General features: G+C 49.0%; 1 protein-coding gene across 1 annotated transcript in view; it reads right to left on the bottom strand.

Annotated features, from left to right (window-relative positions):
• TTC7B (tetratricopeptide repeat domain 7B) overlaps positions 1-22,916 on the bottom strand; it is a 146,438-nt gene extending 123,522 nt beyond the window's left edge. The window contains exons 1-2 of the mRNA XM_023745863.1: positions 22,767-22,916; positions 20,796-20,964 (exon numbers count right to left, since the gene is read on the bottom strand). Coding sequence (XP_023601631.1) covers positions 20,796-20,964; positions 22,767-22,916 — 319 coding nt within the window. The remainder of the gene's footprint in view (positions 1-20,795; positions 20,965-22,766) is intronic.
• Positions 22,917-26,374: the final 3,458 nt, after the last annotated feature.

Consider the following 26,374-nt stretch of genomic DNA (forward strand, 5'->3'; position numbering starts at 1 on the left):
AGAAAATGACCCAAAGCCTCACGTGCATCGTTTTGAGACTAAAAGCGACAGTCCCTCCCGCTGCAGAGGCCACGGGAGGCGGCTGTACGATGCGGGAAGGAGAGGCCGCTTCTATGCACAAGGGGGCAAAACCGCAGGACCTACCTGCGAGCTCAGAGGTTGCCACTTTGTCACAGAAGGTGCAGCTCAGCCAACTTGATAGGTTTTAACAGCGTTATTGGGGTAAGATTGGCATGTAACAAACTATATGTTTTTTCAATGTTTCCATATTTTTGTTATTGTTGTTTTTATTTATTTACCAACTCAAGTCCATAGTTTTCGTTCGGGTTCACTCTGTGTTGTGCAGTTCTATGAGCTTTGACAAATGTTTTAATAATGTCAAGTGTCCACCATTACTGTGCTGTACGCAATAGATTCACTGCCCTAAAACATCCCCTCCATCACCTCCTCCTGGCGACCACTAATTTTTCTATTGTCTCTGTAGTTTTGCCTTTTCCAAAATTTCATGCAGCTGCAATCATGCAGTCTATAGCCTTTTCAGACTGGCTTCCTTCACTTAGAATACTGATATAAGGCCCCTCCATCTCTTTTTGTTGCTAAATAATAATCCATTTACCCATTAATCTAGTCAAAGGCATCTCCATTGCTCCCAAGTTGGGGCAATTATGAATAAGCTGCTATAAACATTCGTGCGCAGGTCTTTGTATGAACATAGTTTCAACTCAATTAGGTAAAATACCAACAAGCACAATTGGAGGGCTGTACAGTAAGAATGTTTGTAAGAAATAGCGAAATAAATATAGTTTCTTTGCAAATCAATGGTGTTGTTCCAAGGTTCCTCTATCCTTACTGACCATCCATCTATTGTTCTATTTATTGAAGTCTCGAGCCTTCTGGCAGCCTTTTCCTTCTCCTTTAGGGGTTCCCTCAACGTTTCTGACAGTGCAGTTCAACTAAGACGACGTATCTCAGTCACTGTGTGTCTGAAGAAGGCTTTATTTGGCCTTCAGTTTTGAGAATATTCTCATTGGTTGGCAGTTTGCTTCCTCTGCCCCCCCTCCCCACTTACTCTAAAGATGTGCTCCACTGTGTTCTCACTCCCATGGTTTCTGACAATAAATCTGCCGTCACCCTCATGTTTGTTCATCCGCCTGTTTCTGGCTGCTTTTACGACTTTACTGATTGTGAGAAATTTGGATTGTGAAGTGCTTTGGCTTAGTTTTCTCCATGTTTCTTGTGCTGGGCTTCATGGAGCTTTCTGGATTTAAGGGCTCATAGTTTTCATAAAATTTAAAACTGTGCAGTCATTATTTCTTCAAATATTGTGTTAACTCTTCCTTCCTTCCTTAGGGAATCCAATTTGGCCACCTGAAGTTATCCACAGCTCACTCATGCTCTTTCCACTTTCTTTTTAATTTATCCTTTCTGTTTCATTTTGTATAAATTTCTACTGCTATATCTTCAAATTCACTAATCTTTTCTTCAATATCTAATCTGCCTTTAATCACATACAGTGTATTTTTCATCTCACACATTGTAGTTTTCATCTCTAGAAATTTTATTTGGGTCTAATTTTAGCTTCCATGTCTCTACCGGACTTTTTGAACATAAGGAATACAGTTGTAATGACTGTTTTAATGTCCCTCCAGTCAAAGTTGTTTATGCAGTTGCAAAAAAATAATCACTCAGCAACCTCACCCATGTGAACTGTTATAACTTCTTCAAATTGTCTTTGAAGAATGCAAGATAAACTGAACAAATTCACCATTTGGTAGGACGGCTCCAGAACCACTCAAGAGCAAGCACTTGATTTAAGCTCCCAAAGTGTGCTCTAAGTTCTCCTTTGTGCAAAATTAAAACCACCAGAAAACAGCAAAAAGAGACAAACTGTCTTATAATCTGCCTTCTGCTTGTGTGAGAAGCAACCAAAACATGAGCAAGTTGGTATCAGATATTTAATGTAAAGAAAACAAAATTCTCTAGTGTGTCAAAGGGCCAGGAAGAAAACGGGTCTACTCTTTGGCGCTTTGTACCACTGAAGCTGGGCTTGAACCACTACGAGTCACCAAGATGACCAAGGCCCTCTGGGACCTGCCACGCCCACAGAATCAAAGAAAAGGTAAATCCAGTTCAATACAGTTTGACTATCACCTGCATTTGGAGTTCTGAAATATCCATGTCACCTAGGGCTGCAGTCTATGACCATTCATAGTAAGAACATTAAACCAGCTACTAGTATAAAACTTCACCTTCCGGTTGAGAAGAGACTGGTATCTTCTGTGGGTTTATGTTCTAATTAGGCAGATATGTGGACCCCCAAGTCTTGGCTGGCAAATGGGTCTCCAGCAAGGAGTCAATATTTGGGTAGGAGGCTCTTTATGGTAAACGCTGTTTCTTTCCATCTCCCAAATGCTATGCCATTCATCCCACGTGCCACTGGGCCCATGGCGAATTCATGGCCATGTGGCTTGGTTCCAGAATATTTAGTTCTCTGTCAAAAGGTGCTACGAGCCCTCTGGACTGGACTATAACATTTCAAGTGTCTGGGATCAGATCAACATCGTCTGAGAATCAGCAGAGTCCTGAGGTCACGGCCCAAACTGGCCCTCATTAAAATGTCCAATGACACCTTGTCAGTTTGGGGAGCTATCATCAATAATGTTTCTAGTTACTTTCTTTTTCCCAGACAAATGCATGACAAGAAAAGCAAAAACCGGACTGGATAAATAACTGATGTGACAGCAATACCTAAGGGACATCTCAGTAAGATCTGCAGGTCCAGAATCCAAGCTTGTACAAAACAGAAATTAAGTGTTTCCTGACCAGTCCTCAAGGCCAGCTTCCAAGCATGGGTGAAGCAAGTGGCTGAGCACGTGCTGCGGAGTAGCCACTGGACCCCGAACTGACCTCCCTCCACAGGAGGGAATTCCCACAGATAGACTGACTTCTGAAAGGTGCTTTCTGTGAAGGGTAAGACACGTTAAATAAATTAACCATAAGGAAATCATTCCGGCCACACCCGACGGCTTCTGAAGCTCTTTTGTGTGCATTAGCCTGTTTGGTCCTGTTTCACAGGCACTGTCTCCTTCCAATGTTGTGGAAAAAGAAAGTCTCAGAGAGTTAGGTGACTTGCCTAAGGTCTGAGCAGGGACCAGCTCTGGACATTATAAGGGAGCGGGAGCCAGGGCAAATGTACCCTGCCCTGGGTAGCATTCTAGCAGGAGACAGATCTGCTGAGTCTGATGCAAAGTGGAGTGTCTGTACAGACGCCAGCAGACGGGTGGGGTGTCACCGTTGGGAGGGGCACCAGGCAGCTGAGGAGCAGGCTGAGGACCCTGGCCAGTTTAAAAGTTCAAGTGTGCCCTCGCCGGTTTGGCTCAGTGAATAGAGTCGGCCTGTGGACTCTATCGGCCAGGTACGATTCTGGTCAAAGGCATGTACCTGGGTTGCAGGCTCAATCTCTGGCCCTGGCCGGAGCGCATGCTGGAGACAACCCATTGATGTGTCTCTCTCACATCGATGTTTTTCTCTCTCTGTCTCTCCCCTTCTTTTCCACTCTAAAAATCAATGGGAAAATAGTCTCAGGTGAGGATTAACAAAAAAAAATAAATAAAATAAAATAAAATAAAAGTTCAAGTGTGCTCGGCCTCAAGTGTTCTATGTCGGTGTGACTTACAGAACGGAATTCAGCAAACGGGCCTCCACCTCTGCTTCCCTCCACACCGAGTTCCATCCCCTGTGAAAGGAGCTCCATTTTATCTCCCCAGCGACTACCCGTAGGGGCTTTGGCTGAGGAAGTGGAGAGCGGCAATCTCCTGCCAAGACATCAGTGATCACTCAGGGGTTAACACCCAAATTCCTTCAGGATCCCTCAGCTGGGGGCCCGACCTGGGTCTGTAGGACCGAACAGTTCCAGTAGCATGAACGGTCCATTCGTCCAGGCCCTCCTCGGCACCCCGCACTATGCCGGGTGTGACATCACCATCCATAATCCCCACAGCCGCTCTGCAAGGAGGTGCTAACAGCACCTTATAGATAAGCTTGAACTTAGGGCTCCACAGCTAGTAAATGATAACGCCAGGTTTTGACCCCTGGTCTATCTGACTACAAAACCCTGCTCACAATATCCTGTGTCCACTGAGCCGCTGACAGCATATTCAGTGCCTGATAACAGCAATGACACTAAAAATGAGTTTCCAATTGCACAGGCACAGAAATCAAAGTCCAGGGCCCCAGGGCAGTGGTGCTGTTCTTCCACTAAGAGCTGCATCACCCAGGCAACTCCCTGGATGCGGGCCTCCCACGCCGTCTGCGGTAGGAAGGGGTGAGCTCCAGGGATACCATCGTAGCTGTATAACTCTACAAGATTAACAGTCAAAACAAATATTTTGATTTTTTAATCGCATTAAAATGAACAGGGAATTAATTTCTTGTGAAGTTATGCAACACAACGAAAGACCATAAAACATAATTATGTGAACTATGTACCACAACATGAGGTACTGTTTCCTCATTTCTCTTAATCGCATCTCTGGAAGCCAAGCCTGGGACAGGTACACCCTGCTGCTTTGCTGTAACATGACCCCCGGGGGAATCTATTACTGGAAGTACCAGAAAAACTTTATTATAACACCACGTCTCTGATAACCGAGCCCTGTGGTATGGACTTCAAAGGCATTGGGACAATTTCCAGGGATCTCAATTTCCAAGGCTGAAAAGAAACTCAGGAAAGGATTCCAGATCCTCAGAGCACAGTCCCGGCAAAGGCAGCCCGGATTGCGGGTCCCGTGTTCTCACCTCCAGAAAGGCCACACTCCCACAGGTATCAGGTGTACCTCACTCCCTTGTCCAGGGCGTGGAGAGGAGACAGCTGATGGAACCCACCAAAGGCTGGGGCAGAAGGGGCGGCAGCTGCCCTAGACCTCCTGTGAAGTCCCTGTCACTCCAGAGCCTCTGTGAGCTCTGGGGGTCGCTGGGCTGGGAGCCATGGTTGGCCCTTTCTGGGCATTTGCAGACACTGTTGTCTTGTGCACGTGTGTACACACACACACACATACACTCACACACACGTCACTCGTGAAAGAAGAGCATGCCAGGCCCTGCATTAGACATTCACCTGCTAGAGCGCATGTCCCTTCCACAGTTCTGGGAGCAAACGAGATGCTCATTCGACCTGAAATGCTAAGTGAGCGTTTGCAATCTGAACGTCTGCTCTTTCAGCGTCTACTTAGTAGCCACGTCATAGCAATGACCACACGTAGTGAGTGCTAGCTACCCGCCAGACACTGTGCTCAGAGTGTGACACGATTCTTCTAACCTTCGCAGCGCGAGGGGGATTTACTGTCATCCCGTGCTCCAGACGAGGGAACAGGACTCTGAGCTGTTAAGTGACTCATCCGCGATTACACAACTGGTGAATGGCAGAGCTAGGCCTCCAACCAGACACTCTGACTCCCAGGTTCTTGCTCTTACCCTTACATTGCAGTCTCCCATACCTCCGATGTATCTGTCTTTTTTAAAAATATATTTTATTGATTTTTTACAGAGAGGAAGGGAGAGGGATAGAGAGTTAGAAACATCGATGAGAGAGAAACATCAATCAGCTGCCTCCTGCACACCTCCTACTGGGGATGTGCCCGCAACCAAGGTGCATGCCCTTGACCGGAATCGAACCTGGGACCTTTCAGTCCGCAGGCCGACGCTCTATCCACTGAGCCAAACCGGTTATGGCTATCTGTCTGTCTTTACATGCAAAGCAGTGCTGAGTAGTGGCTAAGCGTGGGCCCTGCAGCCAGTTCCCTGGCTCCTAGTCCACAGCGGACTTTCTATGTAAAACGCCATGATTATTCTTTGCATCACGATTATCTTTAGGTAACAGTAGGCTGGAAGGTCTCCATGTGGGAGCATTTTATTCATTTGTTATATTATTTTATATATGTTTTAATGACAGATTATTGAGATATTACTCACATACCACAAAATTCACCCTTTAAAAGTATACAATTCAGTGGTTTTAGTATATTCACATAATTGTGGAACCATCATCACTAGCTAATTCCAGAATATTCTCATCATCTCAAAAAGAAACCCCATAGCCATTAGTAGCTGCTCCCACTCCACCCTCCTCCCAGATCCTGCCAACCACTAATCTACTTTCTTTGTGGAATCACCTATTCCGATTATTTCATACAAAGCGAATCATACAATATATGACTAACTGCATCTGGCTTCTTTCACTCAGCATGTTTTTAGGGTTCATACTTGTAGCCAGTACCAGAACTTCATTCCGTTTTTAAAAATTGAGGTGAGATTCACATAACATAAAAGTAACCACTTTAAAGTGAACAAGTCAGTGGCATTTATTACATTCATAATATTGTAAACCTCCACCTCGATCTAGTTTCAAGCAGTCCATTCCTTTTTATTGCTGGATATTCCACTATATGAATATAATACATTTTATTTATCTGCTCATCAATTGATAAGCATGTGGGTTGTTTAAACTTTTAGAATATTATGAAGAATGTTGCTATGAATATTTACGTACTAGTTTTTGTGTGGATGTATATTTTCAATTCTCTTGGATACATACCTAGAATGGAATCGGTAGGCCATATGGTAATCCTGTTTTATTATTTTTAATCTTTGTGTTAAAAATCACATCTATTCTCTAACTCCCAAGCTGCTGAGTAAAATATTAAGAAGTGAAAATAGATGGTCTTTTGAGCAGGCAGACCTGGAGTCAGACCCTGGCTTCTCCAATCACTAGCTCTACGACCTAGCAAGCTCCTCAGCATCTCCTGGCCTCCGTTTCCTCGGCAAGCAAACGGGAATAACAGCATCTGCTCCCATTGACTTTATGAGGTAGCTCAGTGCCTGGCATATAATAAATGTGCACTTGATAAACAGAAAGTACAATTACTAACAAACCCCTTTCCTGGGGGCGATTCCAATCCTCAGAGTCTTTGATGGGGATCTGAGAAATACAGAAGAGCAAGGAGAAGAAAATAGAACCACATCTCACCCTTCAGAATTAATCCCAGTTAACACTGCACCACAGACCCTCAACCTTAAATAATACATAATGCCACGTACGCTCGGTCTTGATTCTAGTTTCTTTCCTTAAAAAGGTGGACTTATCACCCAGGGGGACCCCTGCAGTGCAAAGTGTAGCCCCTGGATGTGCCAACTGCAGCAAGGAATGAGAGCTGCCAGGGGAAAGGTGTCCTTTCTTCACTCAGCAAATTCTCACTGAGCACCAACTGTGTGCAGGGCTCCGGCGAGCTGGGGCTCCGGAGCGGGGCGTGGTCTTTTCCCTCCAGAAGCGCCACCTCTGGTGGAATGGAGCAAGCAGAGGTTTTCCACACAACTTAAGAGGTACATCACTGAGACACAACGTAAGAGGTACATCACTGAGACACAACGTAAGAGGTACATCACTGAGACGGATGTGTATCACAGAGCTAAGAACAGGTGCCGGCCGCCGTGGACCTGCACCAAGGCTCCAGCCCCAAGCTTTCCTCGGGCTCTGAGTCTCTGCTCGCTTCCCAAGAGAGGACCAATGAGAAGTCTACCAACACAACCAGCATTAACCGGGAATATGGGTCAACGGCAGTAAAAGGGCTTGTTGCTCTTCTGACACCATCTAAATATAAACAGGAAGCTCTGCCTAGCAACCTGACATGAGTGGCTACATGCAATACAGCTCCCACCATTGCAGCATCGTTACATCTAGATGGGAGAGGCCTGGGAGGTCGCCAGTGGAGACACTGAGCGGGCACCAGGCTGCACAGCACAGCTCCGCCCACTCTCACGTCCCTACCCCCCCCCCCCCCCGGTTCTTAGTCTTGCACACAGGCAAAAGCACTCAGCGAGGACTCGGGACCCCACTTCTACCCCACTCCCTCCACTCAGGGACTTTCCAATAACACTACTTTTTCACTGCACCTGAAAGGATCTCAAGGATTCAAAAAAGAAAGAAAAGCAGCTTCTCAAGGAAAAACCCGGATCCCCTCTCTTCCCCTTCCTCGCACTCAGCAAGGAGGAAATCCAAGCTCTGAGGGGTTCATGATGTGCCGTCATACAGGGGCTACGGCAGAGACGACCCTGAGCCCTGACCTGGAGCCCTGCGGGATGAGCTAGCGACCAGGCAAGCCCGCAGGGCTGGGCCACAGCCCCCAACAGACGCGGGGGCGGGGGGGGGCTGCCAGGGAGGAAGCACTGCAGTGGTTACATGTCTGTCCTTATCAGGACCCCTAGAAGGTCATGGCCATTAGCAAATATCCCATTCATACAGGTCAGAATTAGGCTCTGTCCCTTCAAGATCTGAACGTTCATCTACCAGGAAACCCTCCAGGCACCCTCCGTGGACGTCCTCGCGGAGAATAACTGGCCCATCAGCAGGGCTCGCTGAGCCCAGTGAGCGCCAGCCGGGCCTGCGTGCGGCCGCCCGCTGGAGGCCCCGCTTTCTGGACACGGCCTGCGCTCCCTCGGGGTCTCCCTGACCCGAGGTTAATAAGGAAGGCTGGCAATGCACCCTTCTTCGCCGGCCCCTGACCTCGCAAATGTGAGGGCCTGCGAGCGGCGAGTGGCGAGTGGTCCGGGAGGCGGCGCCCGGCACCGGAGGGAGCGTGCGGGAAGCAGGCGCGGCTCTGCGCAAGCGCGAACGCCGGGCGAGGACGCGGCTCCCGCGCCCCCTGGCGGCCGTGGCCGGCACAGCGGGGATGACCTCGGAGGGCGGCGAGCAGCAAGTCGCAGGTGGCATGGCCTACAGAGCTTCTGGCATAGGACTTGCTCAGAGGCCTTCCGTGGGATTCCGGGTTTTGAACCCCGCAGTTTAAGTAAGAAGCCCGAGTGCTGTCAAGGGAGAGGACGTTTCCAAGACCTCCTGCGAGGTGCACGCTGGTTCTGGGAGCCACTGGACACAAACCAGGGCACCTGGCAGCATCCCAGGGCGACTCGGCCTCTTTCGGTCAGCTTCAGCAGTCTCTGCACCTGGGCGTTTCTACAAAAATGACACGCCAGCCTCAATCTAGGAAGCAAGCACTTGACAGCAAGGAGGAAAAGCCAGGGGTAAAACAGGGGGTCCACCCTTCGCTCCTCCTCTGAAATGGGGACCCTACCCCTTTCCCTCTCATTGTTGTTGTCAGGGTTAAGGATGTTAAGAGGCAAATGCTTAGAGGGTGTTTACAAGGAATTTTTTAAAACGTTTTAATTATTAATCATTTACTACTATTATTCCAGAACCTAGTACCTGGTAGGAGCTCAAGAACCTGAGTTCTCCCTGTGCTGGGAGGCTGCAGTGTGCCCGGGTCCGCCTGGCTCACGGGTCAAGCAAGGCCCTGGAGGCCCAGCTGCAGCCCAGCCCCAGTGTGGCTGGGGGACAGCCAAGAGAGCCAGCTCTGACGCCCTCCTTCTGCACAGAACAGTCTGTGCTCTGCTCCCACCCCCAGAGCTCTGAGCTTTCCAAATGTGGATACGTTTTTCATTCCCAAAGCATCAGGAACATTTGGGGGGAGAAAATGAGCACCAGACATGATTTGAAAATGATGGAAGCTAAGTCATGGGTGGTGGCAGTCAAGCACTGTAGTAGGAGTCACGAGTCCTGGTTTTGAAATATCAAACAGGAGCCTGGACGAACTAGGTGCCTTTTTTAATAACTTGGCCAGCTTTGTATGAGTCTAGGCCCTAAGGAGAACCTAGCAGTAAGGATCCAAATCCTAAGAGTGAACAATACAGCAGCGAGCATACAATGCAGGGGAGAAAACTACATTAAAGAGGCCCCAGGGGTCACTGTCTTTCAACGAAAATGAGCCACAGGAGATGGGCTGTTCAGAGCCAAACAAGCTGAAACACCGTCCACAAATTGGGATGATCCAACCTGAAGCTGAGTGTGGGTAGGGAGGAGTTACAGACAAGATTAGTTCTTTTACATCAGGCCCAAAACACAATCTCGTTCCATCTAAAATGGAGAGGATCTCAGAATACACTGAAAACACTGCACTTTGGCGTCAGTAACTTGTATGTTACTCGGATACAGTTTATCTTGGATTGTCTGCCCCTAGATGCCAGGGGGAAATGTCTGCAGACCCGTCCCGCACAGCACCCTGTGTGGCGGGCATCTAAGCAAACAGCTTAGGTGAGACACAGCCCAGAGACCGGCCCAGAGCAGGCACTCCCGTACTTAATGATTTAATGAATCAATTACATGATCTAGTTTGAGAGAGGCAAGTGGCAGATGCAAAATAATTCAACAAAAACTGAGCACCAGATTGATGGTACCAACTGGAATAGAGGTGGCTCAGAGGAAGGAGAGACTGACGTGGACAACAGGGCTGGGGAGGTTGTCAGTAAGGTGTCACTGAGTGCGGCCTCCTCACAGGGAAAAAGAGAGGGCTCCACGCTGGAGGAGAAGGCGAGCAGAGGTGGGAGTGAGCCTGGTAGCGGCGAGGGCAGGGAGGTGGGCGGGCAGGCCGCAGGCAGCCTGGAGCAGCGTGTGGGGGCACAGAGCAGGGCACAGCCTCCGAACGCTGGACAGACGCTCAGCCGTGCTGAGACCTGAATGTTGAGCAGGAGGACTCATCAGGAACCCAAGCTTCAACAGTGAGGGAAAGATGACTTCTGGGGAGGGCGTGGGGTGGGGTCCGCTCTTGATTACCTCAGTGTGGACTTTTCCCTGGTATGTGAAACCTCAGACCAGTCCAACTAGTTCTGGCACTAGGCCACTGCCTACTTACTGCCTTCACCACATTAACTACAACCTACTTAGGAATCTAAACCTGCCACAATGTTCACAGGCTCATGTGTGTCGGGCCCTGGGACCCCCGGGAGAAGGCTGTGTGTCATCTGCATCCCCCTCCCCTTCATCGGCCTGGCAGCACTCTGCCCACGGATGAGAGGGGCCTCAGTTCTTGCCTTCCTCACTCTCTGTGGTCCTGAGTGAGCTTCAGCCACTCCCGAGGTGTAAGCAAATCTATACACAGTCACTTCCTTAATCCTGAAACAAACAACAAAAAACCCACAATAAATAGCCTAGAGACCCTCGTGCTGAGCAGCAGCCCCAGAATTAGAATGTCCCGCTGGACGCGCCCTCTTGTGGTCACAGAGGTATCCTCACCTTCAACACCAGCCCAGCCTCTCCTCCAGGGCTCCTTGCCTGTTTTAGCTACATCATTACCTGCCCAGCGAGCTAAACTAAAAATCTCACAGTCATCTCGATTCCTCCCTCACCCACCTTCCCACACCAACTCTCCAACACACATACTGTCTCAGTGGCCTACTGCAACCCAGGTTTTTGCAATATCTGTCAGGGTCCAGCTGGGACAAAGCCATCAATCTAGTTCTGTCACATAAAGGAGACCACGGACGGAGTTGTCTGCATAGGGGATGAAATAGATGAGAAGCCAAAAAGGATGGCATTGCATCCCAGAATTCTGCAACAGCAGGAGGCCACTCACATCCCTGGGGTTGGAAAGGACAAAGGGAGGAGGCGGAGTTACAAGAGCCCAGAAGTTGGGGCTATTGGGTGGGAAATAGGACCCAGCAGAAGTTCCCTAATGGGGGTCGAAACTACAGAGGAAGGGTTTGCCTGACAGAAGCTGGAGCAACTGAAGACACCCAATTGCTGTCAAGGTGCTGCCTGAGGCAAAGAAAGAGAAATACCCAGGATTCCCTCTCCTCTTGCCCTGATGTCCTGCCAGTGCTTCCAGTTGGCCAATCCAGGCAGAAACGAACTGGCTTGGGCATCTCCGAAACGGCCTGTACAAGTCAGACCCCCTGAAATGCAGAACAGCGGAGGAAAGGGCTCAAAGCCAGCTCACCTTCACCATGATCTTTAATTCCTTCTAATCTATTCTCCGCTCTGTACCAGAAAGATCTTCCCACTTATAATCTTAGTTCGGTCCTCCTGCCTAAAACCTGGCAGTGGCTGGCAGTTTCCTGCAGAAAAAATAGGACTCGCCCATCAGGCTGACTTTGTCGATCAATTGCAAATACAGAAAATGCTGCTTCCCTGGACGATACTGAGCTTACTTTATAACATGGGATGAGCTGCTACTCCAGGTATCACTGTAGAAGAAAATAGAGACTCTTCCTCAAGAGGATTCACCCTAAATCCTTTCTGAACAGAACTATTTGCCATGACTGGGAGGCTCACGGCTTTAATGAAAAGATGTCATACAGAAGAAAGTGGAGAACAAGGAACGGCTATTAAACTCTATGAAAGGAATAGAGTAACAAGAGATTGAATTAGTAATAAAAAATCTTCCTACAGAGTAAAGCCCAGGCTCGGATGGTTTACTGGTGAATCCTACCAAATGTTTAAACAAGAATTAGCACCAATCCCTCATACACTCTTCCAAAAAGTAGAAGAGGAGGGAGCATGTCACAGTTCACTCTGTGATGCCAGTATTACCTTGATACTCAGACAAAGGCATCACAAGAAAAATAAACCAAAATATCCATAATGAATACAGATGTAAAAATCTTCAACAAAACATTAGCATACCACACCCAGCAACATATAAAAAGAATTATGTACCGTGACCAAGTGGGATCTATCCCAGGAATGCAAGATTGGCTTAACATATGAAAATCAATTAATGTAATAAACCATATTTAAAAAATAAAGCACAAAATACATGATATCTTAGTAGAAAGGGCATTTAACAAAATTTAACACTCTTTCATGATAAAAAACACTCAAAAAAACTAGTAAAGGTGAACTGGCTTTGATAAAGGTCATCTATGAAAAACCCAAAGCTAACATGATACTTCCTCTGGTCACCTCTATTCAACATTGTATTGGAGGTTTTGCCAATGCAATTAGGCAACAAAAAATAATAATAAAAGGCATCTAGACTGGAAAGGAAGAAGGAAAACTATCCTATTTACAGATGACATGAATATATATATATATATATATATATATATATATATATAAACCGGTTTGGCTCAGTGGATAAAGCGTCGGCCTGCGGACTGAAAGGTCCCAGGTTTGATTCCGGTCAAGGGCATGTACCTGGGTTGTGGGCACATCCCCGGTGGGAGATGTGCAGGAGGCGGCTGATCGATGTTTCTCTCTCATCGATGTTTCTAACTCTCTATCTCTCTCCCTTCCTCTCTGTAAAAAATCAATAAAATATATTTAAAAAAAATTATTGGAGCTAAAAAATGAGTCCAGCAAGGTGATAGGATGAAAGATCAATAGACAAAAATCAGTTGTATTTTCTATATACTAGCAGTCAACAATTTTAATCAATTAAAAAATGATTTTACTATAATAGCATAAAAAAGAATAAATACTTAGGAATAAATTTAACAAAAGGAATGTAAGTCTTGTACATTGAAAACTACAAAACATTTTTTAAAGAAATGAAAGAAAACATCCCATGTTCATGGATTGGAAGATCTAATATTGTTTAGATAGCAACACTCGCCAAATTGATTTACAGATTTACCATAATCCTTATCAAATTCCCAGCAAGCTTATCTTTGCAGAAATTGACCATTTGATTCTAGTGAAAATGTAAGGGACCCATAAAAGCCAAAACAATATTTTTTTAAAAAGCCAAAACAAAGTTGGAAGACTCATACTTCCCAATCTCAAAATTGACTACAAAGCTATAATAATAAAAGACAGTGTGGTATTAGCATAAGGATATATATATAGACCAATGAAATAGAATTGAGAGTCCAGAAATAAACTCTTACATTCATGTTCAATTGACGTCAACAAAGATGTCAAGACAATTCAATGGGGAAAAATAAAAATAGTCTTTTCAACAAATGGTGCTGGGATAGCTGAATGTCCACATGCAAAAGAATGAAGTTAGACCCCTACCTCACACTATATACAAAAAATTAACTTGAAATAGATCATAGACCTAAATGTAAGCGTTAAAACTATAAAACTTAAAAAAAAAAGAAAAGAAACCAAAAAGACACCTTGATTAGGTTTCTTAGATACAACATCAAAAGCACAAAAGCAATAACTGAAAAAATAGATAAACTGAACTTAATAAGAAAGAATGACACCAGCTATAACACGTGAGAAACCTGAAAATATTATGCTAAGTGATAGAAGCCATACATATTATATGATTCCATTTATATAACATGTCTAGAATAGGCAGATCTATAGAGACAGAAAGTAGATTAGTGATGGACTAGGGCTGGGGAGCATTCATCAGGTATGGGAAGTGACCGTTAATGAGTACAGGGTTCGTTCTGGGGTGATGAAGATGCTCTAGAATTAATTTTGGTGATGGCTGCACAACTCTGAATATAAAAAAATCACTGAACTGTACACTGTAAAAGGTTGTATTTTATGGTATGTAAATGATATCTCAATAAAGCTGTTTTAAAAAAAGCTATAGAGCATATTGGTAATATGAAAAACTGAAACAACACAGATGTTCCACAGGCAACTGGTTCAAAATATCCATAAGGCAACCCACTGTGCAGCCATTAAAAAGTGTTTTCAAGCCCTAGCCGGTTTGGCTCAGTGGATAGAGTGTCGGCTTGCAGACCAAAGGGTCCTGGGTTTGATTCTGGTCAAGGGCATGTACCTCGGTTGCAGGCTCCTCCCCAGCCCAAGCCCCAGGGCCCATGCAGGAGGCAACCAATCAATGTGTTTCTCTCACATCGATACTTCTCTGTCTTTCCCTCTCTCTTCCACTCTCTCTAAAAAAATCAATGGATTTTTTTTAAAAAAATATCAAAAAGTTTTTTCAAAAATATTTAATGACATGGAAAATAATTATACACATATATACATAGAGCAGTGGTTCTCAACCTTCTGGCCCTTTAAATACAGTTCCTCATGTTGTGACCCAACCATAAAATTATTTTCGTTGCTACTTCATAACTGTAATGTTGCTACTGTTATGAATCGTAATGTAAATATCTGATATGCAAGATGGTCTTAGGCGACCCCTGTGAAAGGGTCGTTCGACCGCCAAAGGGGTCTCGACCCACAGGTTGAGAACTGCTGACATAGAGTGAAAAAGTAGAATATAAAACAATATATATAGAATAACTCTAACTGTGCATAAAATAATGAATGTATATCTACATATTTATACATTTTATATATTTAAAGATATATATAGTTTAAAGATACATAGGTATTTATATAAAAATATATATGTTCTAAAAGTGGTTAGCTCAAATGGCTGTATGGTGATGGACTTTATTTTCTGCTTTATGTTTTTCTTTATTTTTCAAATAGCCTATACTCAACAACAAAAAACCGAAAGAATAAATGTTCCCTTTCAGATCAAAGAGATCCTATTCAGTGTTGGCCAGAATGAGAGGCGGCCCGGCCCACACGCTGCGCAGGAAAGCACACAGGAACAGCCGGTCTGCAGGCCAGTCTGGAAATACCTCCCTTTTGACCCAGAAACTCCACCTCTGGTGAGCCCTCCTAGGGAAGCCTCGGAGAACAAGCACAAAGCCCAGCTGGGAGGGCATCCGTTACAGCCTCACTTACATATAACAGTGAAAAGCTGAAAACAACCGACATGCCCCAAAATAGAGGCTTTTGAGGTCAATGTATTTTAGCTCCCCCGCACAATGAAACACTGTACCGCTGCTGAGATGATGCACAAGTGGACCGTTTGTCACGGGAAGTGTTCGTGACTGCAGTGAAGTGGGAAAAGCAGGTCGTAAAGCAGGAGATGCGACGTAATCTTATTTTTATTTTTAAAAATTCACACATATGGTAAGTATAGAGGAATACACTAACATGTCAACAGGGGTTCCTGGTGGCTGTGGTCCTACAGTAACTTCTCGCCAATGAACTGTCAGCAGTTACTTATGTGTGTTACTTCCGCTCCCCCTGGACACCTCTCTCTTCCTTTCCAAGAGCTGCAGCATTCCAGCAACCCAGCTTCAATCACACAGCTGTGGGCTGCGCCCCAGCAGAAGGGGGAGGAATAGTAACTTCAGCGCACACAGCCACCCACCAGCCTTGACCAGCTGGACCCTCATGTGGGAGCCAATGCATTTTGGCCTCTTTATCACAACAGGTACATACCAAGACATTTACAAAGGCCATCTCTAGGAAGGCAAGCCACTTCACTCCCGCTGTCCAAGCTGTAGAAAGTCACCCCATGTCCAGGAGGGCTAAGTTCCAAAAGAGAGTGGCCATGCGTCCAAGCCATGCCTCCCATTTGGGAAAAGAGCATCTGTGCCACTCGGGTCCTGGAGATTCCAATGGCTATCTCAATCTGCACCCAGAGCACAGACCTCTACTCACTTGATGAACCCAGGACTACCAGAAGCTAGAGTTTCTCCACTTCTTCTATTCCCATTCTCTGTTTCTCTACTTAGGTTGAAGAGATAGGAGGAAGGAGTGGGGGGCGATCGGGTGGGGAGAACTGAGATCCACTTAGGAGCTCCCTGATAATGGAAATGAACTGGAATGTACCACCTTCAGGAAGGACACCCATGTCAGGTGCGGTTATGGTGGGATGTCAGTATGATCTCACAGGTATTCCCATAATTAGCAGAAATGACTCCGAATCATCAAAATATGCTCAGTATGCTATCGACATGCAAAAACAAACAAACAACCAACAACAAAACCCACACATCTGACCATGCCAGGCTAGAAGCAGAGACACCCGGAATCACCTGAATTACATGACAGGCATCTTGGTAGAAATCCAAGGGAAGTTTCATACATTTCATTCAATAATTGAGCACCAACTATGTGCCAGACACTGTGCTAAGTTCTGAGAAGAGCAAACAAACAAAACAGAATTCTTCCCTTAGAGCAGCGGTTCTCAACCTGTGGGTCGCCACCCCTTTGGGGGTCGAACGACCCTTTCACAGGGGTCGCCTAAGACCATCGGAAAACACATATATAATTACATATTGTTTTTGTGATTAATCACTATGCTTTAATTATGTTCAATTTGTAACAATGAAAATACATCCTGCATATCAGATATTTACATTATGATTCATAACAGTAGCAACATTACAGTTATGAAGTGGCAACGAAAATAATTTTATGCTTGGGGGTCACCACAACATGAGGAACTGTATTAAAGGGTCGAGGCATTAGGAAGGTTGAGAACCACTGCCTTAGAGGAACTCCTCACTAGCAGGGGCATCTGGCAACGGTACAACTAATCCTAGGATGATTTTCAGGTGATTCTAATCCACTGTGCTGGGACGATACTGAGCAGGGTTGACTCTGAAGATAGGACCTGTGAGCTTGAGGGACAGAACTTACAGGAAGAAACCTGGGCGAAGGCAAGGAGCGAGTGGAGTGGGGCTGAGAAGAGGAGGTAGGCAAATCTAGTGGCCTGAATGCTTTCTCCCCGAGGAAACCTGACCTGGACCCAGCGAGCTCTGGTCCATAGACCAACAGAGCAGAGAGATCAGAACATGGGCTCTGGAGTCAACCACTCTTCAGACTGAGTCCCCGTCTGCCACTCAGTAGGAGCCTGGGCCCTGGAACCACCCAAGGTCGGGTCCTGCCTCCATCACTTCCCAGCGGTAGCACCCTGGGCAGTTATCTAACCTCCCTGCACTCAGTGTTCTCATCTGCAGAATGGAAAAAACAACAGCGCCTCCCTCACAGGGGGGTTGTGGAAATTGGCTGATACCCAAAACAGAGGGCACAGCACCTGGCACAGAGCAGTCTCTGACATCATTCCTAGAAACCTCACCCAGTCTCATTTCCTTTGTCTGTAAATTAGGGTTTGGGAGGATTAACGACACAGTAAAGCCCTAACACGAGGTCCTCCATAAATGAATGATGCTGGCTTCTGATTCCCAGGAAACCACGCTAACGTTACCAGGCCAGGGGAAGAGCTCCCGGCCACGGCTGGAAGGGTTAGATGTGGATGTTCAGTGACTTTCCGGGCTCTGGCTGAAAGCCCTGGTTGAGTCTGACCTCAGGAGACCATGCAAAAGTCTAGGTGACCTATGAACCTGTGCAGGTCAACTCCGCCGCCTACCACTATGCAGGCCGCCCAGGGGAGGGGTGTGGGTGGAGCGTGTGCCCATCCAAGGGGCAGCTGCGCTCGGCTCCAGCCTGGTCTCGCCCTGGGAGAATGAGGGGACAGCTCTTCCCTTCTTTCCAAGAAGATGGAAAGCCAGATTGTTAAGTATTCCTGATTTGGAAATGCCGGCAACTGATTCGAAAGCATTGGAAACACTGAACTGACTCAGCACAGCCTGCCCCGGGGCCTGCAGGCCAGAGGTTCACGCCTTCTGATTTAGAGGCTTTGTACACTAACGTCCCTCCAATCCTTGTTGGCAATCTCCCCTGAAAAATTCTCAAGGACCCGATGAAGAAAGGAAAAGCCAAATATTCTGACACAGAGCTCGGCCAAGAGCCTCTTGAACTCGTGAGAGAACTGGCCCATCTTTGGGCATTTCTGTGAACTAGAGGGGCAATTTCCTGCCATTATAAGTCACTTCTAGTGGTTCCCCCACCAAACACTTACCTTCCACGCTAACATTTCCATCAGGCTCACTGTGTGCCAGTTCTGTTTTAAGCACTTAACATATACTATCTCATGTAATCCTCACGACAGTCCAATGAGAGCCTGATAGGTGGGGAAACTGAGGCACAGAGGCGTTAAGAACGTGTACAAGGTCACACAGCCAGTACAGCGTGGGAGTTGGGCCCAAGCAGGTGGTTCAGCAGCCTCTCACCTGGCCAACCCAGGCTCTCGAGGCCTGGGGCCTCCACGGCTGCAGCCACTCCCTCTAGGCACAGGTGACCCTTCCCTGTCCCTGTACACCTGTGACTCCACATGTGCCTACCAAGTCAGAAACTAGCCAGGGCCGGGTCTCCCCCGAGCTAGCCAGTGGGTCCCAGGAGCCAGGTCCTCATCCAGGGCTGGGGACCCACTGCTAACTACATATCACCAGGCCAGACTCAGGGACCAAGTCTCCTGTCCTCCTTGCTCCCTTTGCATGGCAGCCACAAGACTAAGCTGGCAGTGCCACCTGTAGACAGTCTGCTACCACCAGGCCATCTCAGAGCCAACACTAAGACCTGAGCTCTTGCTGCTAAGCAGCCCTAGAGCCATCCCCCAACCCCAACTAGCAAACCAACTTCTGGCTACGCTGCACCGGGCCCCACGTCAATCAGGCAGCTGGAAACTGCCAGAGGAAGCTTTGCAGAATATCATTCTTGGCCTGAAATAATACACACACACACACACACACACACACACACACACACACCCCTCCCATAAGCCAAGGCACGTGCAGCGGCTCAGTGAGCATCCGAGAGAGAGGAGGGCAGCTATGTGGCACAGACCCCAGCACACCCCATGACTCAGACGGATGCAGACACAGGCCGGGCGCTCTCAGGACCCCCCGAGGCAGCCTGAAAGGACTGTGCCCAGTAAACGGCCAGCATGCCCTGTCAAGAGTGACAGCATCTTTCCTGGCCCATGGGGGCGTTTAGAGGATTAATTAGGCGAACCTGGCAGTATTCGCGTTCCCCGGGGAACTTGGGGAATGTGTCACCCCCGTCACAAAGCTCTTAGTGTGTCTGGAGCTGGGTCTTTGTTCAGCATTGCACGGGACACCAGGTCAGACGGCTGGCAGCACACAAGAGGCTAGCGCACTGCTGGTCGGAGGGTCGCCCACCCAGGGCCAGGCCTCCGGGCCAGCCACCGTCAGTCACGATGCAGTGTGAACAGTGGGTGGCTGTGTCAGACGGTCCACTTCTCACCGTGGCCGTCAGAAGTCCAGAGCGTCTCTCCTCCGGCAGGAGGCCTCCGGGCCCCGCTGGCCTGCAGTGACCGCTCCTGCCTCTGAAAAGCTGTCACCTGTGCCCAGCTTCCACCACTTGCTGCCTTGTTTGGGGCTGACATTTTAAAATGTCATTTAGCAGCATTTAGTGCGTGCCAGGTACTGCGTTAGTGCTTCACATACAATATGTGATGCAATCTTCACAAGTCTATGACGTGGACGTGATTATACCCATTTCACAGATGAGGAAGTGGCCACGTGAAAAAGTCAAACAACGGGTGTCCTCCCTCTGTCATCTCTTCCCATGAGACTACATCCTCTCACACTGATTACAAACTCCTTCCCGGCAACCAGGGTGACACTGACCCCGCCTTCTAGCCCCCGAGCCCCAGGGCGCACAGGTAAACACGGGATGACGGACGGTTACAGTCACTGCCACTTGGATCGGCCACTGAGCCCTTAATTATCACACAGGTGGCATTCCTGAATGAAAATGTGGTCAGCCATGTGGCCAACCGGCCATAGAATAAGAATCCCTATCAATGTTCTGCAGCATCTTAATGACCAAGAAAAGTCCCTGCGCACGTTGCATATTAATTATCAGACAACTTGGCTGAGATGTTGTTCTCTCCTTTCCTCAGTGACAACTGAAGACCTAGGCTCTGAGGAAACCGCGTGTTGCGGGGCCGCACATCACCCAGTGCCAATGTGGTCAGCCATGTGGCCAACCGGCCATAGAATAAGAATCCCTATCAATGTTCTGCAGCATCTTAATGACCAAGAAAAGTCCCTGCGCACGTTGCATATTAATTATCAGACAACTTGGCTGAGATGTTGTTCTCTCCTTTCCTCAGTGACAACTGAAGACCTAGGCTCTGAGGAAACCGCGTGTTGCGGGGCCGCACATCACCCAGTGCCAGCCGTGGGCCCAGCCCGGCGCCCTGCTGGGAGCCCAGCACCAGCCAAGGGCCCCGGGGTCAAACCGCAGGCTCCAGGGAGGCTCTGCTGGCTCCAAACGGCACGGCCCTGGGGGACACCCTCCCAGGGACAGATGGCGCAGGCCTCACCTTTGGTCGCGTAGGCTTCCGCCAGCACCCGCAACCGGTAGGGCGGGACGGCTGTCAGCGGCAAGTCATCGAGGCCCACCCGCGCGTAGATGTTGAGAGCTTCCTTATAATCTCCTTCCACGTAGTTCAGCTTGGCCATGATCAGATTGGATTCTTGTAGCAGCTCTGACTAGAAGGAAAAGGAGAGAAAACGCATTTTCCTACTATAATCGGAGGGATGCTGCCTGGGGACCCATCTGCTACCGCAAAGCTGGGGCTCTCCACGCAGAAACGGGGTGCAGCGGTCACAGCAAGATGGCCCACGGCAGCCCAAAGTGGAAACAACCCAAACGTTCATCGGCTGAGGGTGGATAAGCGAAATGTGGTGGAGCCGCACGTGGAATAGTACTCAGCCATGAGGAGGAAGGAATAACGACACAGCTACAGCACGGACAAACTCAAACCAGTATGCCAAGGAAAAAGCCAGCCGTGAGAGGCTCCTCCCGGGGGCATCTGAAATGGCCAGAAGGGTCGAAGCTACAGGCAGAATGTAGGCCAGTGTTCGCCTAGGGCTGGGACGGTGGGAATGGGAGGAACCGGTTAACAGTGAGGGGTATATTGTGGGGTGATGAAAATGTTCCGAAATTCGGGTACAGGTTGCACAGCTCTGTGAATAGTCCCGAACCCCTGAACTGCACACTTTAAATGGGTAGATGATATGGTGTGTGAATTATATTTCAATGAAGCTGCTGCAAAACGCAACAGAAACCCTGAGGTTCCCCTAAGGCAGCTGAGCTGGACTGGGGCAAAAACAGAAGGACTACTTTACGAACAAAACACAGAAGCACCCGTCTCAAAAAAGGAAGCTCCACGGGCTTCCCGGGGGTCTGCCCCCTGCACTGGGCAGGACCTAAATAACCGGAGGAGAGAGGCTTTCTAAACCGGTGCAAAAATCAGCACCTGCTCTCTTTCCGAGGGCGACTTTCCTCACGGAGCCATTCCATCCTGCTGCGGTCACTGTCCCCTGATGGGCTCTCCTTCCCATCCAGGCAGGGAGGCCAGCTTCCCCAGGCCACGCCCACCGGCTCAGACTCCTGGCTCCCCTGCCCCCTCACAGCAGAGAAAGAAGAGGCTCCCAGCATCTATATAAGGAGACAGATTTATCTCCCAGGCCTTCCCTCGGAAGCTAAGCTATACAAGGCTGGCTTTTTCCGCTTCCAGAAGCACGAATTCTGTCATTTAAAGCTGTGACAGGGTCGACGGCTCAAGGAACCAGCCAGAGCATGGCGAAGCAGCTGTGTCAGCCTTCTGGGAAGGGAGCAGAGACAACAGGCAGCACTGGAGAGGATGGTGGGAGGGGCAGGGCGAGGGAAGGTGAGGTGAAAGGGGATCCAAAGGAAGCAGAGAGGGAAGGCTGGTGAGGGAAGCAGAGAGCTGAGTCTAAACAGAACGGAGAACTGGCAGATGAATACATAGAAGGGTGGTGCGCAAGGCTTCCTTGGTGGGGGGTGGGGGGGGTGGTGTTGTCTAGGGTCCAGGCTCGGCGAGGGAAGTTGGGGCCTGGTTCCCTCCCGCACCGTGGTACTGGGCCCGCTGTCCCTAGTAGGAAACCCCACACAGCTCTGGGCCACAGCGGCCTGAGGCGTTCATGGACCACGTATTTCAGGCAGGAAATGGGGTAGTAAGTGGCACTCCTGATGAACCTGTTTCCTACAGTGGAGCAGGGTGTCAGGTTGAGCCCTGGGTCCCATATGACAGCTCACTCCAAGTACCTGGGGAAGATCAGCGCCATTTTCCACAATCGGATCTCACTGAAGGCTCTCATCAGAGACTCCGGAAGCCCCCCAAGGGGTCGCCAGCGGGGGGCTGGCCCATGGATCACACAGGAGCCGGCAGGGAGATGCTCCAACCCCGCCCCCCAACCACACAGCTCAGAGCAGGTGGCGCCAGCACCTCCCCGTGGCCTCCCCTCGTCCCAGAGGCCCAGGGTACCTTGAGGTTCCCTCGGTCCAGGGCGGCGGTCAGGTGCTTGCGGACCTCGGTCAGCTGGGGCCAGGGGCCTCGGGGGCTGGCCCCCTGCCGCAGGGAGTGCTCCTTCAGGTACTGCTCCAGCTTCGACTCCCCGAGGAGGAGTTCTGCCATGTCATCTGTCAAGGACGAAGGGAGAGGCTAGGTGGGCGAGGAGTGGTCTCTGTGCTGGGAACCCCCCCAGGGCCTCAGGGCCCCCCCCCTTGCTCCACGCCCCCAAGAGGCCCACCTGGAACCTCATAACCTCCAGTGGGGCCCAAGTAGGCACCATCTTAGGGTGCAGTCCAGTCGGCAGTAAAGAATGTTCCAGTGTACGCACTCAAACGGGGGTGGGGGGGGCGGGGAGAGACGGACTCAAGCTCTGTCCTCTTTTGTCACGAAATTACGGAATCTAGAAAGACGGATACAGTAACACGGAGAGAGCTCCAGTTCAGTAGAAAGACATAAAGCTGCCTTGTGATTCATTCAGTCTGATCTTTACAAAACACACACAGGACCCAACCCATGTCTTTCCTGAGAGCCATGCAGTGGAACCTCCCGGCCCGCCGTGTTCTGTGGCCTTGGTACACGGATACGAGCCAGGAGAATGTCTGCACAGTCAGACTCTTCAAACGAGCTTGTGCCCAAACAACCTGAATGCAGGCAGTCTGTTTTTGTCCAAAAGTCAAAACTATACAAACAGCCCGGCTGGTGTTGCTCAGGGGTTGAGCTTCGAACTATGAACCAGGAGGTCATGGTTTGATTCCCAGTCAGGGCACATGTCCAGGTGGCGAGCTTGATCCCCAGTGTGGGGCGTGCAGGAGGCAGCCGATCAATGATTCTCTCTCATCATTGACGTCTTTGTCTCTCCCTCTCCCTTCCTCTCTGAAATCAATAAAAATATGTTTTAAAGAACTATACAGACACTGATATCAGTACGAAGGCTTTATCCCTAAGAGTGCAATACTTATAGCAGTGACTTTGTTATTGTCGGTGCTGGCTGGTTAATAGAATAAAAAGCTCACTCCAGCGGCGGCTCTTTGGATCCACACATCCAAGTTGTTCTGAACAAAACCAAACAACCTATACACCAGCCCGAGCACGGTCTACTTCCTCTGTGGTGGGACAGAACCTCACTGTGTCCAAATAAAAAAGCAGCTTTAAAAAGTCTGGAGGGATGTACCTCAAACCCATGCTAATAGTTACCACTGGGGTGCAGGAAAAAGAACCCCAACTGGGGTTAGTGGCCAGAAGGGACCTTGGCTTGATCCTGAGCTGCCGGTCCTAGAGGAACAACCACAGGTAGGTCTAGTATTGGTGCAACCCAAAGTTCACTGAGACTCAAAGGCCGAGAGCTGGACCGAGAGCCTTTCCAAGCCCCTTGCTCAGTGACCCAAAGCTGCCAGGCCTCCCGTTCCCAGCAGCGCCTCCGTCTGTGTTCTGAGCAGCCAACAATAACCTGCCAGAGACATGCCGAGGGCCCCGGGAGGAGCTAAGCAACACCAGAACGGGCAGAGTTAACTCAGAGATCTGAGCTCAAGGGTTCTGTGGTTGTCCAAGAAGAAAAAGGAAATCGCAAGGACATCAGGCAGGACCCACAGCAGGGCCCCCCACCAGCGAACAATAAAGCTACGCCTGCCGAGGGCGCAGGGGCGCCAGTGTAACCCAGTGGATGGACCAGTCAGGGACGAAGGTAACAAGCAGCTTCCTCCCAGAACGGAAATCCAGCTAATAAAGAAACCCAGGGCTCGGGGTGAAGGGTGTGTAGGCAAAGGCCTGCTGGTGGGTGTCAGGGCATTCGCATGCACAGTCTTAAAGGCTTACAAGGAGCACTGCTACAACGGAATCTGACCAATACAACGCACATGTGACAGATGTATGTTTCAGGGTGGAAAATGTGGGGAAAGGCATTCCAGGCAGAAGGAACAGAATGTGCAAAGGCATGGCACAGCCTGGTTGTTTGGGAACTCCTAAGTGATTTGTTAGAGCTGAACCATGAAGGGCAGGGAGAGGAAGAGGGGAATGGTCCTGGGAGCTTCCTGCCAGGTGGGCGAGGATCAGTTCCTTAGTTCTGGAAGGAGCCGCACGCTCCGGGCGAAGAGCTTACAATCTAAATTGAAATTCAGCATGACCGCTACAAAACCATTTTTGAACTTTTTTAAATTTCCAGGCTCCAATTAATCTCTCAAGCAAATTGTTTTCCTTATTCCCCTGCAAAAAGGTGATTTCCCTGCCATTCACTCTCCCGACCAGGAGGTAGAGATCTTAACCACAGCAAGGAGCTCTCATGCCAGAGCAATTACACCGAGGCTGCGAGGCTCCGTGCTAACGGTGAAGGCGGCTGGGCGGCCTGACCACGGGCACTGGCTGCACCTGCCAAGGACCTCACGGCAGAATCCACCGGCAACAGAAGAAAGGGCACCACCTAGCCGGCTGTTCATGCCCAATAGAGTGCCCAGCTACGTGCTGGGACAGTGGGACACAAGGGGAAAAGACCCCTCCGGGCATACAAGAAGGTTCATTTCAGATTAAAGAGTTAAATACAAAATAAAAGGGCATCAAAATGGTAAGAATAGACTTTCGCTTCCAGCCAAGACAGACCAAATTTAACCTCCCATCGGAAACCCACAAAAACACGACAGAATATATTTTTAAATAAAAACAATTTTCAAGACACTAGACATCAGGCAACAGAGGAGTGATCCCTGAGAACCGGGTAACAAACCAGGTCGGCGCTAGGATTGCCGGGAGAGTTCTGGCGGCAACAGGGGAACGGGGACACTGACAGCAGAATTCTGCCTCATGGAAGACTTCAGTCTCAGTATCTCTTCCCCTACTCCCTGCTCCCACTCCCCAGGCACTGAGGAGGGCACAGCTGGGCATTCCACAGGAGCAGGCAGAGCTGCAGGACTGCAATGCGGGGCCGGGATGTACCTTCCAGATGGAGAAGCTCAGGGGTGCCCAGGGCTGGATTCCCCCACCCCACGACCATTTTGGGGGGTTTAAGTGAGGCAGAGAAACCAGCTCTCCAGTGACTGTTAGCGGGCTAAAGCCTGACATCGAATAGAGACTGCTCCTGAGATTAGCATGGGCCTCAGCCCCCGGGAGGGGCCTCTGGTCCCCTGGTTCATCTCCAAACCGACGATCCCCAATCCAGTAAGCCCGGTGGCTGGCACAGTGCAGCGCCCAGGCGGCCTCGGCCTCCCTCAGACACCCAGGGACGGAGGGGTTGTGACCTTTGCCACTTGAGGTGACTGTCCATTCCTCACAGCCCTCTCCCTTGTGGGATAAGCAGCTGACACAGAGATTTGATCAGATGATGGAGGGGGAAAAAGTTAGGGTTTCTACTCTATTTCAGGGAGTACTTGATATCAATACAAAAAAATCTCCAGGACTCGGTTTGTATGTCAATAGAGAAGCATTGAGGCCTATTCAAACCATTCCTGCTGGGGCTCCGGGCCAAGAGGAAAAAACAAGCCCCTATTCACGCGGGAACTGGTTCTTCAGCGGCCCCTTTGTTACCCAGCAAAGACGGCCCAGTTCTTGGTTCTCGTGTCTCAGTCTCACGGGTGACGCTCAGTGAATTCCATCCC

This window comes from Myotis lucifugus, unplaced genomic scaffold, assembly GCF_000147115.1.
Source record: "Myotis lucifugus unplaced genomic scaffold, Myoluc2.0 scaffold_593, whole genome shotgun sequence".
Lineage (NCBI taxonomy): Eukaryota > Metazoa > Chordata > Mammalia > Chiroptera > Vespertilionidae > Myotis > Myotis lucifugus.